Raw genomic sequence first — 17,440 nt, 5'->3', positions numbered from 1 at the left:
ACATACGCTCACACTCTCTCTCACACACACTGCCTTTTTAAGGAAAACTAGCCCTGGTAGGCTAAGATGGATCCTCATAAACAATCAGTCATTTTGACGAAATTAATTATTTCTTTAGACCGTGTCCCCAGACCTCCGTCACTAAGCTGGATCCAGTAGGACTAAGACAGCCTTAAGTCCTGTCAGGTGCTCTACTGGTGGCTGACTGAATTAGAAGGTTTAAAGGAGAAGTTTACCCAAAATCCAGAAATTCTCAATTGATTCCATACATTGAAACTAGTTCAGTGGAGTTTGCCATCTCCCCCCCTTTCTCCCTATAGTGCTGTATTGAAACGGCTGCAAAAACAGATCATGTGACTCGTTAAGTTGCTAGGAATTTCATTGTTTTCACTGTAAATACTACAACAGCCAACTTTTCATCGCTGCGTGTGTGTAGCATGCGACGATACATATGAACAAGGACATTTTGGGGACAGAAAGGATACTTAAAGATACAGCTGTTGACTGGATCTGGCGCAGTGCCAAAATGCAAAGGCGCGTTTAAGAAGAGAACGCGACAAAGCAAGCGCGCGGAGGTATGTAGCCTAGCCTGATTCTTGACGTTCGAGGTGTTCTTATTGTGTTACCATTACACCATATAGGCCTAGGTGCTCTACAGGTTAGCACAGCGGTTCCCAAACTAGGGGTCGAGACCCCATGTGGGGTTGCCTGATATGAAATTGGGTCGTGGGAGAATTTCCAAAATCCTGAGAGAAAGACAAAATATTACACTACCAGTCAAAAGGTTGGACACACCTACTCATTCTAGGGTTTTTCTTTATTTTTACATTGTAGAATAATAGTGAAGACATCAAAACTATGAAATAGCACACATGTAGCAAACAAAAAAGTGTTAAACAAATCGAAGTATATTTTATATTTGAGAATCTTCAAATAGCCACCCTTTGCCTTGATGACAGCTTTGCGCACTCTTGGCATTCTCTCAACCAGCTTCACCTGGAATGCTTTTCCAACAGTCTTGAAGGAGTTCCCACATATGCTGAGCACTTGTTGGCTGCTTTTCCTTCACTCTGCGGTCCGACTCATCCCAAACCATCTCAATTGGGTTGAGGTCGGGGGATTGTGGAGGCCAGGTCATCTGATGCAGCACTCCATCACTCTCCTTCTTGTTAAAATAGCCCTTACACAGCCTGGAGGTGTGTTGGGTCATTGTCCTGTTGAAAGACAAATGATAGTCCCATTAACCCAAACCAGATGGGATGGCGTATCGCTGTAGAATGCTGTGGTAACCATGCTGGTTAAGTGTGCCTTGAATTCTAAATAAATCACAGACAGTGTCACCAGCAAAGCACCCCCACACCATAACACCACCTCCTCCATGCTTTACGGTGGGAAATACACATGCAAAGATCATCCGTTCACCCACACCACGTCTCACAAAGACACAGCGGTTGGAACCAAAAATCTCCAATTTGGACTCCAGACCAAAGGATAAATTTCCACCGGTCTAATGTCAATTTCTTGTGTTTCTTGGCCCAAGCAGGTCTCTTCTTCTTATTGGTGTCCTTTAGTAGTGATTTCTTTGCAGCAATTCAACCATGAAGGCCTGATTCACACAGTCCCCTCTGAACAGTTGATGTTGAGATGTGTCTGTTACTTGAACTCTGTAAAGCAGTTATTTGGGCTGCAATATCTGAGGCTGGTAACTCTAATGAACTTATCCTCTGCAGCAGAGTTAAGTTTCATCATAGCGCTTGATGGTTTTTGTGACTGCACTTGAAGAAACTTTAAAAGTTCTTGAAATGTTCTGTATTGACTGACCTTCATGTCTTAAAGTAATGATGGACTGTCGTTTCTCTTTGCTTATTTGAGCTGTTCTTGCCATAATATGGACTTGGTCTTTTACCAAATCGGGCTATCTTCTGTATACCCCCCCTACCTCGTCACAACACAACTGATTGGCTCAAACGCATTAAGAAGGAAATAAATTCCACAAATTAACTTTTAACAATGCACACCTGTTAATTGAAATGCATTCCAGGTGACTACCTCATGGAGCTGGTTGAGAGAATGCCAAGAGTGTGCAAAGCTGTCATCAAGGCAAAGGGTGGCTATTTGAAGAATCTCAAATATATCAAATATATTTTGATTTGTTTAACACTTTTTTGTTTTCTACATGATTCCAGATGTGTTATTTCATAGTTTTGATGTCTTCACTATTACTCTACAATGTAGAAAATAGTAAAAATAAAGAAGAACCCTGGAATGAGTAGGTGTGTCCAAACTTTTGACTGGTACTGTATATACAAAAAAATAATGTATATTATAATATCGTCTTTGTATAATGTGGTTAAACTTAAAAATCGAACTGAAAGTGATTCAAATCTAAAATATTAAATTCAACCAGAGAGTGCCCTTAGATCATGGGAAAAGGCCTCATTTGACCGCTGAACTCTCACAGTGAATGGCTAGACCTGCTACGCTATGAAACCATACACTATTGCAGAGACTTTGATATTACCGGCCAACCGGTGAAAACAATGTGTAGGAAAGCAGGGGTACAAACTCACATCAATACCTTTGTCAGACAACACTGTCAAACAAATAATTTATGCTATTGCTAGCAAACAAGCGGAAACTCTGACTGAATGACTTAAATTCCTCAGCTTATGCTCTCCAAATGGACTTTAGCTGTGAGGGCAGAGATGCCCATGCATTGACTTTTGTTAAGCTATACATGTCGGGGGATGCTATTCACGAGGACATATTGTTCTGTCTCACGATTCCCGAGCATGAAACAACATATGGGATGTTCAGTGTGCTGCGTGGCTATATTGACAAAAAACAGATTCCATATGGGATCGAATGGTGGGCTTTTGCACAGATTGGGCTCTATCTATCACGGGATGGAGGGCAGGCCTCTGCGCTCTAGTTATGAATGTGTCTCCCTCTGCCATATGGACGCATTGTATGATACACCGAGAGCAACTGGCGGCAAAAGAGCTGAGTACAGAACTCTGAGATATACTGCAGCAGGTAACTTCGATTGTAAACTACATCAAACCACATCCACTGCGTGCACGCCTGTTCGCAAAACTATGTGGAGATGTGGTATCAGAGCATGACAATGTTTTATTTCATACAGAGGCTTGGTGGTTATCGAGGGGGAGTGTTGAAAATATATTTCTAATTGAGAGAGGAACTGTTGTCATTCGCAATGGATGTAAAAAAAAAAGTGACTTCTCACCTACAACGCTTGGAAGAGCACTTTGGACGGACCTAATTCCCAATCCGTTTGACTGTGATCCTGCTCAGTTGAAATGCCGGTAAGTGAAATCGAACAGCTGATCGAGCTGTCATGTGACCAAATGCTGCAGACAATGCATTCACGGTCACTACGGAGGAGTTTTGGTTCTTGACTCAAAGGGAATACCCTGCCATCTTCCTCTGAGCATTAATGCCACATTCAAACAACTGGGAACTGGGAACTCGGAAATCTCAGACTTCAGTGTGTTCAAGACAACTGGGAACTTGGAAAGAAACGAACTCCGACTGGGAAAGATCGTTTTGAACGTTCATCCAACTCGGGAACTCTGGCATCTTTCTATAGCTCTGACTTTACGACCTAAAGATCACTGACATCATGATTTGACCTCAAATTTTTCAGAGTTCGCAGTTGTCTTGAAAGCACCATAAAACTCATGGTAGGCTACCCTTCGCCATCTCATATGTGTGAAGTTGGATTCAGTGCTCTCGTCTGCATTAAAACCAAATATCGATCCAGGTTGGATGTGACCGCAGAGATGAGGTGTGCACTGTCGACCACGCCCCCAGACTTTGAGAAGCTACTACACGACATGCATCAAGCACCCCCATTCATTAGTGGTGGTGAGATAAGACATTGTCAAACTAATTTGCGATTGACTGCCCCACATTCAAAGGATGTGATGGTGAGTTGAAGACAATCAGAAATACTGTTAAAATGTTTTTCAATTGAATGCCATAGCCCCAAATAAAAAAGTAAACATTGGCTGTTTTCACATGGGTGGGGTCGCAAAATTTTTCATATATCAAATGGGGTCGTGGGAACCCCTGGGTTAGCATATGTGCCATATGTATTTATGATGGGGAGGTTGAGAGACAGTAGACTTTCTCACCTTACATTGCAGAATAGAATATCCCCAAAACATTGTGATAAGTAAACATACAGTGGGGGAAAAAAGTATTTAGTCAGCCACCAATTGTGCAAGTTCTCCCACTTAAAAAGATGAGAGGCCTGTAATTTTCATCATAGGTACACGTCAACTATGACAGACAAATTGAGAGAAAAAAATCCAGAAAATCACATTGTAGGATTTTTAATGAATTTATTTGCAAATTATGGTGGAAAATAAGTATTTGGTCACTTACAAACAAGCAAGATTTCTGGCTCTCACTGACCTGTAACTTCTTCTTTAAGAGGCTCCTCTGTCCTCCACTCGTTACCTGTATTAATGGCACCTGTTTGAACTTGTTATCAGTATAAAAAACACCTGTCCACAACCTCAAACAGTCACACTCCAAACTCCACTATGGCCAAGACCAAAGAGCTGTCAAAGGACACCAGAAACAAAATTGTAGACCTGCACCAGGCTGGGAAGACTGAATCTGCAATAGGTAAGCAGCTTGGTTTGAAGAAATCAACTGTGGGAGCAATTATTAGGAAATGGAAGACATACAAGATCACTGATAATCTCCACGCAAGATCTCACCCCGTGGGGTCAAAATGATCACAAGAACGGTGAGCAAAAATCCCAGAACCACATGGGGGGGACCTAGTGAATGACCTGCAGAGAGCTGGGACCAAAGTAACAAAGCCTACCATCAGTAACACACTACGCCGCCAGGGACTCAAATCCTGCAGTGCCAGACGTGTCCCCCTGCTTAAGCCAGTACATGTCCAGGCCCGGCTGAAGTTTGCTAGAGTGCATTTGGATGATCCAGAAGAGGATTGGGAGAATGTCATATGGTCAGATGAAACCAAAATAGAACTTTTTGGTAAAAACTCAACTCGTCGTGTTTGGAGGACAAAGAATGCTGAGTTGCATCCAAAGAACACCATACCTACTGTGAAGCATGGGGGTGGAAACATCATGCTTTGGGGCTGTTTTTCTGCAAAGGGACCAGGACGACTGATCTGTGTAAAGGAAAGAATGAATGGGGCCATGTATCGTGAGATTTTGAGTGAAAACCTCCTTCCATCAGCAAGGGCATTGAAGATGAAACGTGGCTGGGTCTTTCAGCATGACAATGATCCCAAACACACCGCCCGGGCAACGAAGGAGTGGCTTCGTAAGAAGCATTTCAAGGTCCTGGAGTGGCCTAGCCAGTCTCCAGATCTCAACCCCATAGAAAATCTTTGGAGGGAGTTGAAAGTCCGTGTTGCCCAGCGACAGCCCCAAAACATCACTGCTCTAGAGGAGATCTGCATGGAGAAATGGGCCAAAATACCAGCAACAGTGTGTGAAAACCTTGTGAAGACTTACAGAAAATGTTTGACCTGTGTCATTGCCAACAAAGGGTATATAACAAAGTATTGAGAAACTTTTGTTATTGACCAAATACTTATTTTCCACCATAATTTGCAAATAAATTCATAAAAAATCCTACAATGTGATTTTCTGGATTTTTTATCTCATTTTGTCTGTCATAGTTGACGTGTACCTATGATGAAAATTACAGGCCTCTCTCATCTTTTTAAGTGGGAGAACTTGCACAATTGGTGGCTGACTAAATACTTTTTTTCCCCCACTGTATGCTATGTAGTGTTTTGGGTTAATGTGAATGTAAACCCACTAACCGTCCCACTCATAGAGGTTTATGACAAGCGATCATTCAATAAAGTAAAGTAGCTACTTTCTAGTTAGATAACTGTCCATTTGGCCCAGCTGGAACGGGGTGCGTCTCCAATTTTGTTTAGGATATTTTTTTATTTTTTTGGACACCTGAGTTTATGTGGGCAGCAAAATCCCTGTGGTCGCAAAATCAAACGAACTGCTCCTTGTTCTCTTTTGCGGCATTGGAGCGCAATTGCCACAACTGCACCATCAAATCACTCGCAAGTATTTCGCCGTCAGACATATTTGTAGGTTGTTTACTTTGTATCATTAATATGTAAAGCTGTCTCAGCTGGAAAAAAAACGAATCTGTGAATAAGGGCAGAACGTGCAGTTTACTTAAATTACTTAAAAATCATACAATGTGATTTTCTGGATTTTTGTTTTAGATTCCGTCTCTCACAGTTGAAGTGTACCTATGATAAAAATTACAGACCTCTACATGCTTTGTAAGTAGGAAAACCTGCAAAATCGGCACTGTATCAAATACTTGTTCTCCCCACTGTATTTAGGCTCGCCATAACAAAGGGCTAATTGACTAAAGACATTTCAGTTTTACATTTATTTTTTATTCATATTTTTTTAAATCTAAAAACATAATTCCACTGACATTATGGGGTATTGTGTGTAGGCCAGTGATGACAAATATCAATTGAATCCATTAAAATGTCAGGCTGTAACACAACAAAATGTGTAAAAAGTCAAGGGATGCAAATACTTTCTGAAGCCACTGTAGCTACAGCGTTTAGTCAACTAAGAAATAACACTTTCTTGCCCACACGTGCTTTGATCTCCGCAACGGTAGTAAGCACGAGCACATTGACGAACAAGGAAACATGTACGGTGTTGCAGTAGTTCAGTGCGTGTTACTGCGTGGATGGAAACAGACATGGCAGAGAGAGCTGTTCCGCTAATACAGTCGTTCACAGAAAGTTATGTTAGACTGTTAAAGATTAGTAGGCGTATGTTAATTAATCAGTTATTCATATAGCTGTGTCAACAGTAGGCTGCTAATGATTTGATAATCGTCAGTTCACCAATGACAAGGCATGTTGAATGAATGGTAGCCTAGGAGTTAACCTAACGTAGCAGGCGTAGATGGACGCCAGAGCGGAGTCTCCACTTCCGTTTTTCAGGGGAAACGGAAGTGGGGATGAAAATACTGTATCCCTGAAAACCGGCAACATCCGCTTTCCGCTAAGGGTGTCTAGTAGTCAGCTCATATAGGCCTAGTTCAGTTTCATAATCCAAATAGCCTACAGTAAGCTAGACTACTACGACATGGCATCCAGTAATTGAATTATTCAGAAACAAACACTAGACTATCCACATAAAGACACTTAATAATTAGAATAATCATTACTCCAAATTGAACCTAGAACATTTTGAAAGTGTCATTGAGACCACCTCAATTTCATTTTGGATCAAACAAGACTTCTGTGTTGGCTAGATTGTTTGATATAATTTAAGACTCTTGGTTTCAGGAAATGGCAGTTACAGGTTTTTCTAAAATGAAAAATGCTCCAACTTCCTTAGGGGAAAGTTGACTGACCCCCTCCAGATCTCCCCCCTACCCAACCTTAGGCCTACATCAGCACCACCTTGTCAGAAAATCCTAGGGAGAGCCCTGATTTTCACATTTAAATTGAAGAGCAGCCAATTACCAAATACCCATAAGTCTATAGCCTACCATTCCTACTGAGGCAGTTTTCTGCCAACATCATTAGGCTATAAAAGGTGCGGTGTGGATGTCGCGCACCGTCGTCGGGGCCGGGGGTACCGCTGAAGTGGTACTCATAAAAGTTATTCAATGTTGGCAGGTCTGCCCTCTAGTGTCTAGGAGGATATGTGACTGCTCTTGCTTTCTTTCTCTCCCTATCTATCTCTCTCTCTGTCACTCTCTCTCTCAGGTCCTCAGAACAAAGATTCCAGTGAGAGTCTAAACTACAATGGAGAAGAGAAAGAGGTGAGGAAGATGGACTGAGATTGTGTATGAGTGAGAGAAGTGTGTTTGTTGCCAAAGTTGTGGCGAGGGAGAGTGATGGCAACCTGTCTTTTTGTCTCATTCCTATTTCTGTCCACCTCTCTGTCCTCTAGGCGCGCAGCAGCAGAGACACAGGGAAGTCAGCGTCCAGTCTGGGTCTGGTGGACTTTGACCTGCTGAGGGTGATCGGGCGGGGCAGCTATGCTAAGGTCCTGCTTGTCCGACTCAAGAAGACTGAGAGGATCTACGCCATGAAGGTCGTCAAGAAGGAGCTGGTCAACGACGATGAGGTAAACGTACACAGATGCACTCACACACACACACACACACACACACTCAAGAAACACACACACTTGGTCTGACACGTTGACAGACACTACCTGATCAATCATCTGTGCCATCTCTCCTCTGTCTGTCTGAGAGGCTGCTCTGTCTTGACCTATTGTTACCTGTTCGTCAATAGAAGCCTGTCAGCAGAACCACTCACTGTGTTTTCAGACATTTTCACTCTCCTCACGTCCATTTTGTCTGTTTAAGGCTGCTCTGTCCAGACCTATTTCTATCTGTCCGTCAATAGAGATCTGTCACATCCACTCTTTCACTCTGTCCGTCTGTCTGTCCTCATCAGATGGCTGACTGGTTATGTCTGCTTATTTAGCAAGTGTTTGATATGATTTCAAGTGTGCTGGATTTCCAAATGCATCCTGTGTGTGTTATTCCCTGTGTTGTAGGACATTGACTGGGTCCAGACAGAGAAGCACGTGTTTGAGCAGGCGTCCAACCACCCCTTCCTAGTGGGGCTACACTCCTGTTTCCAGACTGAGAGCAGACTGTTCTTTGTCATAGAGTATGTTAACGGAGGAGACCTGATGTTCCACATGCAGAGACAGAGGAAGCTACCCGAGGAACACGCCAGGTTTGAACAATGATGTCATAGCTACACTTGGGTTATGTTCACTAGGTTACGCAACAGAACCTTTTGCTATTGAAAATGAGCGTTTCTTATTGGACAAGTCCTGGTAGTCCCTTCCTTTCGGCACATTTTCTTCCGTTTGGTGTCTAATGAACACGACCCTGATTCAACTAATGAAGAGCTTGGTGATTAGTTGTGTAGCTCTTAGACGGTGATGTATCTGGGTGTGTGGCTTGAGTCTTGACCAATTATTTTCCATCTCTTTCTCTGTCAGGTTTTACTCAGCAGAAATCAGCTTGGCATTGAACTACCTCCATGAGAGAGGCATCATCTACAGAGACCTCAAACTGGACAACGTGCTGCTGGAGTCTGAAGGGCACATCAAACTCACTGACTATGGCATGTGCAAGGTGGGTGTCTGGGTCTGACCCTGGGTGTGCTTATGCCTGTGTGTTTCTGTCTGTCTGTGTACTGTGTGTGTATCTTTTTGTGTTTGTGTGCTGACGTGTGTGTGTGTTTATGCCTCTACGTTGTGAGACGCGTGTGCTGACTGCTGTGCTCTCCAGGAGGGCTTGAGGCCGGGAGACACCACCAGTACATTCTGTGGAACCCCCAACTACATCGCCCCTGAGATACTAAGAGGAGAGGACTACGGTAAGACTGTCTGCTACAAATAATGCACATTTGCCTCAGATTCAGAAGCAGAAGACAATCATATTACATGCACATCATTATAGATATCCATGCACATCATTGTTTGCACCCTACAAGCATGTTCTCTTATGTGTATTTATATTGAAATGTAAAGTAAAGTCATTTAGATGACTTTCTGTCAATTGTGTGGGTTCAGGTTTCAGTGTGGACTGGTGGGCGCTGGGGGTGCTGATGTTTGAGATGATGGCTGGACGGTCGCCCTTCGACATCGTTGGGAGCTCCGACAACCCAGACCAGAACACTGAAGACTACCTCTTCCAAGGTAACACACACACAATACTTAAAACTACCTCTTCCAAAGTAAGTCACACATATCTCTGTATATCAGCTGACACACTGGATGGCTGGGTCCTATTCTCTAGGACCCTACTCTCCAACGAGTTTGCACTCGTTCACTTCCTGGGAGTGCTCTGGGATGATAATGTGTGTGTGTGTAAATATTACTTTGTTTCCTTGTTAGTTAGGTCCTAACTAAGTAGCTGTTTCAATAAAGAGCAACGTTTCAGAAAAGTAAAAAGTCTAATCTCCTCTGTCTCCTCTCTGTAGTAATATTGGAAAAACAGATCAGGATTCCTCGGTCGTTGTCAGTCAAAGCTGCCAGCGTTCTCAAGGGCTTCCTCAACAAGGTAACTACCAGACACACACACACACAGGAAGATCAATCCTAACAAGGTCATGTCACACTGCCCTGTGACCATGATGTAACAAACCTTTATTTTCCCTCCTTCTCTCCCTCTCCCTTATCAATGCTCTCTCCCTCATTCTCTCCTCGTCTGTCTCATATCTATGCTCTTGAACTCATTGTCTATCCCTCCCTCCCTCCCTCCCTCCCTCCCTCCCTCCCTCTCTCCCTCTCCCCCCTCTCCCCCTCCTCCCTCCCCTCCCCCCTCCCCTCCCCTCCCTCCCCTCCCTCCCTCCCCTCCCCTCCCCTCCCTCCCTCCCTCCCCTCCCCCTCCCTCTCCCCTCCCTCCCTCCCTCCCTCCTTCCCCTCCTCTCCCCTCCCTCCCTCCCTCCCTCCTTCCCTCCCTCCTCTCTCTCTCTCTCTCTCTCTCTCTCTCTCTCCTCTCTCCCTCTCTCCCTCTCTCCCCCCTCCCTCCATCCCTCCCTCTCTCCTCCCTCCCTCTCTCTCTCTTCCCAGGAACCTAAGGAGCGGCTAGGCTGTCATCCCCAGACGGGCTTTGCTGACATCATGGGTCATCCCTTCTTCCGAAACGTAGACTGGGACCTTGTGAGTCATTGTCTATTATCTCTTGCTGCCCTCTCTCTCCCTCTTCTATCTCTCTCTTTAATGCAACTCTCTCTGTCGATCTCTCTCCTACTGTATCTAGTCTTTAGGTGAGCATCATGACCAATATATACAGAGACAGGGGGATCATTGTTTTCATTCAAACATAGCAGCAGAAGCAGAATTCTCACCAACGAAAATGAACTTAAACACTGTGAACGACGGACCTTGAGACAAATCTACTCACATACTGTCTTTCCACATAGTTTAATAGAAAACAGCAAAAAGCTAGTAAACAAGGGAAGGTCAATCAGAGCGGATCACAGTGAATCTCTCCTCCAGACAGTCTGTCATAGTTGCGGGTCATCACCTTAGACAAGCCCAGAAAGTGTCCTTTCCCACCAGGCAGCCAGACGGGCCAATTTGATTTAACCATGGATGTATGGGTTCTCTAAGGGCAGGTTTTCCAGACCCAGATTAAGCCTATTCCTGGACTATACAAGCCAGCACTAAGTGGCCAGGGTCACAGTGGTTCTGTTGTAGTTAGAGGGTCACAACCAGAGAATAAGCAGCATTTGGCTAACCTCAATGTTCAAATTCAGAAACGTGTTATTGTCCTATTGCTGGGCAAATTGAAAAGGAATTGACTCCAACCTGATACAGACAGGCTGGCCTCCAGACAGGCATCTAGTCCCAGACCAGCCTGACCTCTTTTCCCAGTTTGGTGTGCCCTGTCTGCTGACTGGCTGTCTGGAGGGATCATGTTACCCTGCTGAGCTGGCTCCCGCTCCCATCAGTCTCACCTCACACGTAACAGGCAGCCTTGCCCTGCACTACCCTACCTCCAGGGGTGGCAGTGCTGGGTCAATACCCTTTAGGCTGCCTGTCTGTTTGGGGTCTGAGTTAACAATGGAGTTTCCACTGAGTCACAGGCTGCCTCACAGCTGAGAGAGAGAGAGAGCGAGAGAGAGGATTTTTTTTCTGTGGTTTAAAATGGTTGTAAACTATTTTCAGGGGAATTTGTACGTTAATTATTGTTTTTAAATAAGGCTCATTTCATTGAAACATGGTTCTTGCTGGTCTAGGTTGACTGTAAGTCGTATTTGGGGAGTTTCTCCCATTCTTCTCTGCAGATCCTCTCAAACTCTGTCAGATTGGATGGGGAGCGTCGCTGCACAGCTATTTTCAGGTCTCTCCAGAGATGTTCGATCGAGTTCAAGTCCGGGCTCTGGCTGGGCCACTAAAGAACATTCAAAGACTTGTCCCGAAGCCACTCCTGCGTTGTTTTGGCTGTGTGCTTAGGGCCGTTGTCCTGTTGGAAGGTGAAACTTCGCCCCAGTCTGAGGTCCTGAGCACTCTGGAGCAGGTTTTCATCAAGGATCTCACTATACTTTGCTCCGTTCATCTTTCCCTCGATCCTGACTAGTCTCCCAGTCCCTGTCGCTGAAAAACATCCCCACAGCATGATGCTGCCACCACCATGCTTCACCGTAGGGATGGTGCCAGGTTTCCTCCAGACGTGACACTTGGCATTCAGGCCAAAGAGTTCATTCAATCTTGGTTTCATCAGTCCAGAGAATCTTGTTTCTCATGGTCTGAGTCCTTTAGGTGCCTTTTGGCAAACTCCAAGCAGGCTGTCATGTGCCTTTTACTGAGGAGTGGCTTCCGTCTGGCCACTCTACCATAAAGGCCTGATTGGTGGAGTGCTGCAGAGATGGTTGTCCTTCTGGAAGGTTCTCCCATCTCCACAGAGGAGCTCTGTCAGAGTGACCATCGGGTTCTTGGTCACCTCCCTTACCAAGGCCCTTCTCCCCCGATTGCTCAGTTTGGCTGGGCGGCCAGCTCTAGGAAGAGTCTTGGTGGTTCCAATCTTATTCCATTTTAAGAATGATGGAGGCCACAGTGTTCTTGGGGACCTTCAATGCTGTAGTATTTTTTGGTACCCTTCTCCAGATCTGTGCCTGTCTCGGAGCTCTACGGACAATTCCTTCGACCTCATGGCTTGGTTTTTGCTCTGACATGCACTGTCAACTGTGGGACCTTATATAGACAGGTGTGTGCCTTTCCAAATCATGTCCAATCAATTACCACAGGTGGACTCCAATCAATTTGTAGATACATCTCAAGAATGATCAATGGAAACAGGATGCACCTGATCTCAATTTCGAGTCTCATAGCAGGGTCTGAATATTTATTTTGAATAAATTAGCAAAAATCTCTAAAAACCTGTTTTCGCTTTGTCATTATGGGGTATTGTGTGTAGATTGATGAGGGGGAAAAAAATATTTAATCAATTTTAGAATAAGGCTGTAATGTAACAAAATGTGCAAAAAGTCAAGGAGTCTGAATACTTTCTGAATGTGTGGATGTCTCTTTGACCTCAATGCTGTGTGTGTGTGTGTGTGTGTCTGACCTCGTTGCATTGTGTTGTTTCAGATGGAGCAGAAGCAGGTGGTTCCTCCGTTCAAACCCAACATCTCAGGAGAGTTTGGACTAGACAACTTTGATGCCCAATTCACCAACGAGCCTATCCAGCTCACGCCTGATGACGAGTGAGTATCTGTCTGTCTCAGGATGCGTCCCAAAATGCACCATATATAGCGAACTATACTGAACAAAAAATAGAAACAAAACATGTATAGTGTTGGTCCCATGTTTCATGAGCTGAAATAAAAGATCCCAAAAATTGTTTTAATGTTGTGCCCAAATTTGTTTACTTCACTGTATGTGAGCATTTCTCCTTTGCCATGATAATCCATCTACCTGACAGGTGTGGCATATCAAGAAGCTGATTAAACAGCATGATCATTACACAGGTGCAACTTGTGCTGGGGAATATAAAAGGCCACTCTAAAATGTGCAGTTTTGTCACACAACACAATGCCACAGATGTCTCAAGTTTTGACGGAGCTTGCAGTTGGCATACTGACTGCAAGAATGTTAAAGAATGTAATGTTAATTTCTCTACCATAAGCCACCTCCAATGTCGTTTTAGAGAATTTGGCAGTACATCCAACCGGCCTCACAACCGCAGACCTCCACATCCAGCCCAGGACCTCCACATCCAGCTTCTTCTCCTGCAGGGTCGTCTGAGACCAGCCACCTGGACAGCTGATGAAACTGTGGGTTTGCACAACGGAAGAATTTCTGCACAAACTGTCAGAAACCGTCTCAGGGAAGCTCATCGTCCTCACCAGGGTCTTGACCTGACTGCAGGTTGGCGTCGTAATCGACTTCAGTGGGCAAATGCTCAACTTTGATGGCCACTGGCACTTGGAGAAGTGTGCTCTTCACGGACGAATCCCGGTTTCAACTGTACCGGGCAGATGGCAGACTGTGTGTATGGAGTCGTGTGGGCGAGCGGTTTGCTGATGTCAACATTGTGAACGGAGTGCCCCATGGTGGCCGTGGGGTTTGGTATGGGCAGGCATAAGCTACGGACAGTGAACACAATTGCATTTTAGTGATGGCAATTTGAATGTACAGAGATACTGTGACGAGATCCTGAGGCCCATTAACGTGCCATTTATCCGCCACTATCACATAATATAATCATATTTAATATAATATAATATGCCATTTAGCAGACGCTTTTATCCAAAGCGACTTACAGTCATGTGTGCATACATTTTTACGTATGGGTGGTCCCGGGGATCGAACCCAATACCCTGGCGTTACAAGCGCCATGCTCTACCAATTCAGCTACAGAGGACCACGTGTTTCAGCATGATAATGCACGGCCCCATGTCGCAAGGATCTGTACACAATTCCTGGAAGCTGAAAATGTCCCAGTTCTTCCATGGCCTGCATACTCACCAGACATGTCACCAATTGAGCATGTTTGGGATGCTCTGGATCGACCTGTACGACAGCGTGTTCCAGTTCCTGCCAATATCTAGCAACTAATCTCAGCCATTGAAGAGGAGTGGGACAACTTTCCACAGGCCACAATCAATTGCCTGATCAACTCTATGCGAAGGAGATGTGTCGCGTTGCATGAGGGCAAATGGTGGTCACACCACATACTGACTGGTTTTCTGATTCACGCCCCTAACTTTTTTCTTTAAGGTATCTGTGACCAACAGATGCATATCTGTATTCCCAGTCATGTCAAATCCATAGATTAGGGCCTAATGAGTGCTTTCCTTATATGAACTGTAACTCAGTAAAATCTTTGAAATTGTTGCATGTTGCGTTTATATTTTTGTTCAGTGTAAGTTTTACCTGGGCCCATACAGTCTGTCGTTCTGTCTGTCCGTCTGTCCATCATTCTTCATGGATCATTTTAAATCAATGCTTTATGATGCCTGTTCAGGTTACTAGATTAGTTAGTGGTGGTATGAAAATAGATTTACTTACTGATCAATATAGTCATATGGCCCCCCTATAACTGTTTCCTGTCTGTGTTGCAGTGATGCAGTGAAGAAGATCGATCAGTCGGAGTTCGAAGGGTTTGAGTACATCAACCCTCTCCTGATGTCAGCTGAGGAGTGTGTCTGAGGAGTGTGTGAGTGGACGATGCACGCCGTGTCTCCTTGACGACGACGTTGCTAGTTAACTCTGCATGGTTACCAGACAACCCAGCGATGACATCACCATCGGGCACCCTGCTGTTGGAGAGAGAGAGAGCCGCCGGGACTCTCAGACATTAGATGCTAACTTGCCAAACCAATCTCCCATAGTGTGGCCGCGTTCCAATTGGCACCCTATACCCTACGTAGTGCATTTGGGAATAGGAGGCCATTTTGGACGGAAGCCACACTGCCATGTATAACCACTAGTCCTTAAAATCTACCTTCTCTCTTTAATTATTTTTGGATCATGTATCAAATCCACACTGATTTCCTCGTTGGTCATCAGGGAGCCTGCTCTCAGTAACCAATGAGGCTTGGAGGTGTTTGGGTACCTAGGTTACTTGACACAAAGGGGCAGGGGAAAGAGGGACACACAGTCTACAGAGAACTAACTAACCCTCCTCTTCTTCTCTACTTGGTGGTGTATGATGGATATTTTATTTGTACATATAAAAAATCATTAAGGATGGATATATGTTTAGACCAGTGGTTCCCAACAAGACCTTTTAGCTCCAAGCCAGATTACCAGGGGGACATGGTTGAAAACAATTTAATGATTTATGTCCACTGTATTATTAGCTTTGTTGCAGCACCATGTTTATAGAGGAAGGAAGAAAAAGACAACACTAGCCTTTTAAAAACAAAACAGTAATCTATATATTTTTCTCATTTTATTTAATGAAATAGCTGTTATCTATGTATGATGGCCAATGTCCCAAAGTGTTACGTCGTCTTCAAGCCTGGTGTCCTGTCAGAACCACATAGGTTGGCCCACTATTGTTTACGTTTACAGTAGTTGTCATGGCAACCTCTGGTACAGAGACGGCTACAGGATGTAGTGACTGACTGGAACCTCAGCAGCCAACCAACACTAACGTAGATTCTGACAAAGTGTACATCTGAAATGGCACCCTATGTCTTATCAAGTGCACTACAAAAGTATACTACACTACGAAAAGTGCACTATTAAGGGAATATGGTTCCATTTTGGATGCAACCAAACTGTGAATAGAATAATTGACTGTGTGGCAAGTAGGACAAGGGTAGGGCTGGAGCACTAGCTAAGTCTAGGGATGCCTATGGGCCCTGGTCAAAAGTAGCGCACTATATAAGGAATAGGGTGCCATTTGGGACAGGACCTATTAGTCTATGCAGACATTAGACCATCCATGCAATCTATCGTTCACACAGGACCAACAAATATTTTCTAGAAATTTTAAGAGAAGATGTTAATGATGTCTTGGTGGTACGTTGAAAAAGGTACAGTATACAGTGAGGGAAAAAAGTATTTGATCCCCTGCTGATTTTGTATGTTTGCCCACTGACAAAGACATGATCAGTCTGTAATTTTAATGGTAGATTTATTTGAACAGTGAGAGACAGAATAACAACAAAAAAATCCAGAAAAACTAATGTCAAAAATGTTATAAATTGATTTGCATTTTAATGAGGGAAATAAGTATTTGATCCCTCTGCAAAACGTGACTTTGGTGGCAAAACCCTTTTTGGCAATCAGAGGTCAGACGTTTCTTGTAGTTGGCCACCAGGTTTGCACACATCTCAGGAGGGATTTTGTTCCACTCCTCTTTGCAGATCTTCTCCAAGTCATTAAGGTTTTGAGGCTGATGTTTGGCAACTCGAACCTTCAGCTCCCTCCACAGATTTTCTATGGGATTAAGGTCTGGAGACTGGCTAGGCCACTCCAGGAACTTAATGTGCTTCTTCTTGAGCCACTCCTTTGTTGCCTTGGCCGTGTGTTTTGGGTCATTGTCATGCTGGAATACCCATCCACGACCCATTTTCAATGCCCTGGCTGAGGGAAGGAGGATCTCAGCCAAGATTTGACGGTACATGGCCCCGTCCATCGTCCCTTTGATGCGGTGAAGTTGTCCTGTCCCCTTAGCAGAAAAACACCCCCAAAGCATAATGTTTCCACCTCTGTGTTTGACGGTGGGGATGGTGTTCTTAGGGTCATAGGCAGCATTCCTCCTCCTCCAAACACGGCGAGTTGAGTTGATGCCAAAGAACTCAATTTTGGTCTCATCTGACCACAACACTTTCACCCAGTTCTCCTCTGAATCATTTAGATGTTCATTGGCAAACTTCCGAAGGGCATGTATATGTGCTTTCTTGAGCAGGGGGACCTTGCGGGCG

General features: G+C 44.4%; 1 protein-coding gene across 1 annotated transcript in view; it reads left to right on the top strand.

Moving 5' to 3' along the window:
* prkci (protein kinase C, iota) overlaps positions 1-16,619 on the top strand; it is a 62,020-nt gene extending 45,401 nt beyond the window's left edge. Inside the window, exons 8-17 of the mRNA XM_041896794.2 lie at positions 7,787-7,842; positions 7,974-8,150; positions 8,592-8,776; positions 9,048-9,183; positions 9,340-9,427; positions 9,624-9,749; positions 10,034-10,113; positions 10,626-10,715; positions 13,149-13,264; positions 15,125-16,619. Coding sequence (XP_041752728.2) covers positions 7,787-7,842; positions 7,974-8,150; positions 8,592-8,776; positions 9,048-9,183; positions 9,340-9,427; positions 9,624-9,749; positions 10,034-10,113; positions 10,626-10,715; positions 13,149-13,264; positions 15,125-15,212 — 1,142 coding nt within the window. The 3' untranslated portion in view covers positions 15,213-16,619. The remainder of the gene's footprint in view (positions 1-7,786; positions 7,843-7,973; positions 8,151-8,591; positions 8,777-9,047; positions 9,184-9,339; positions 9,428-9,623; positions 9,750-10,033; positions 10,114-10,625; positions 10,716-13,148; positions 13,265-15,124) is intronic.
* Positions 16,620-17,440: the final 821 nt, after the last annotated feature.

This window comes from Coregonus clupeaformis, chromosome 14 (genome assembly GCF_020615455.1).
Source record: "Coregonus clupeaformis isolate EN_2021a chromosome 14, ASM2061545v1, whole genome shotgun sequence".
Taxonomy (NCBI): Eukaryota; Metazoa; Chordata; class Actinopteri; order Salmoniformes; family Salmonidae; genus Coregonus; species Coregonus clupeaformis.
This window is presented reverse-complemented; position numbering and strand designations above follow the sequence as displayed.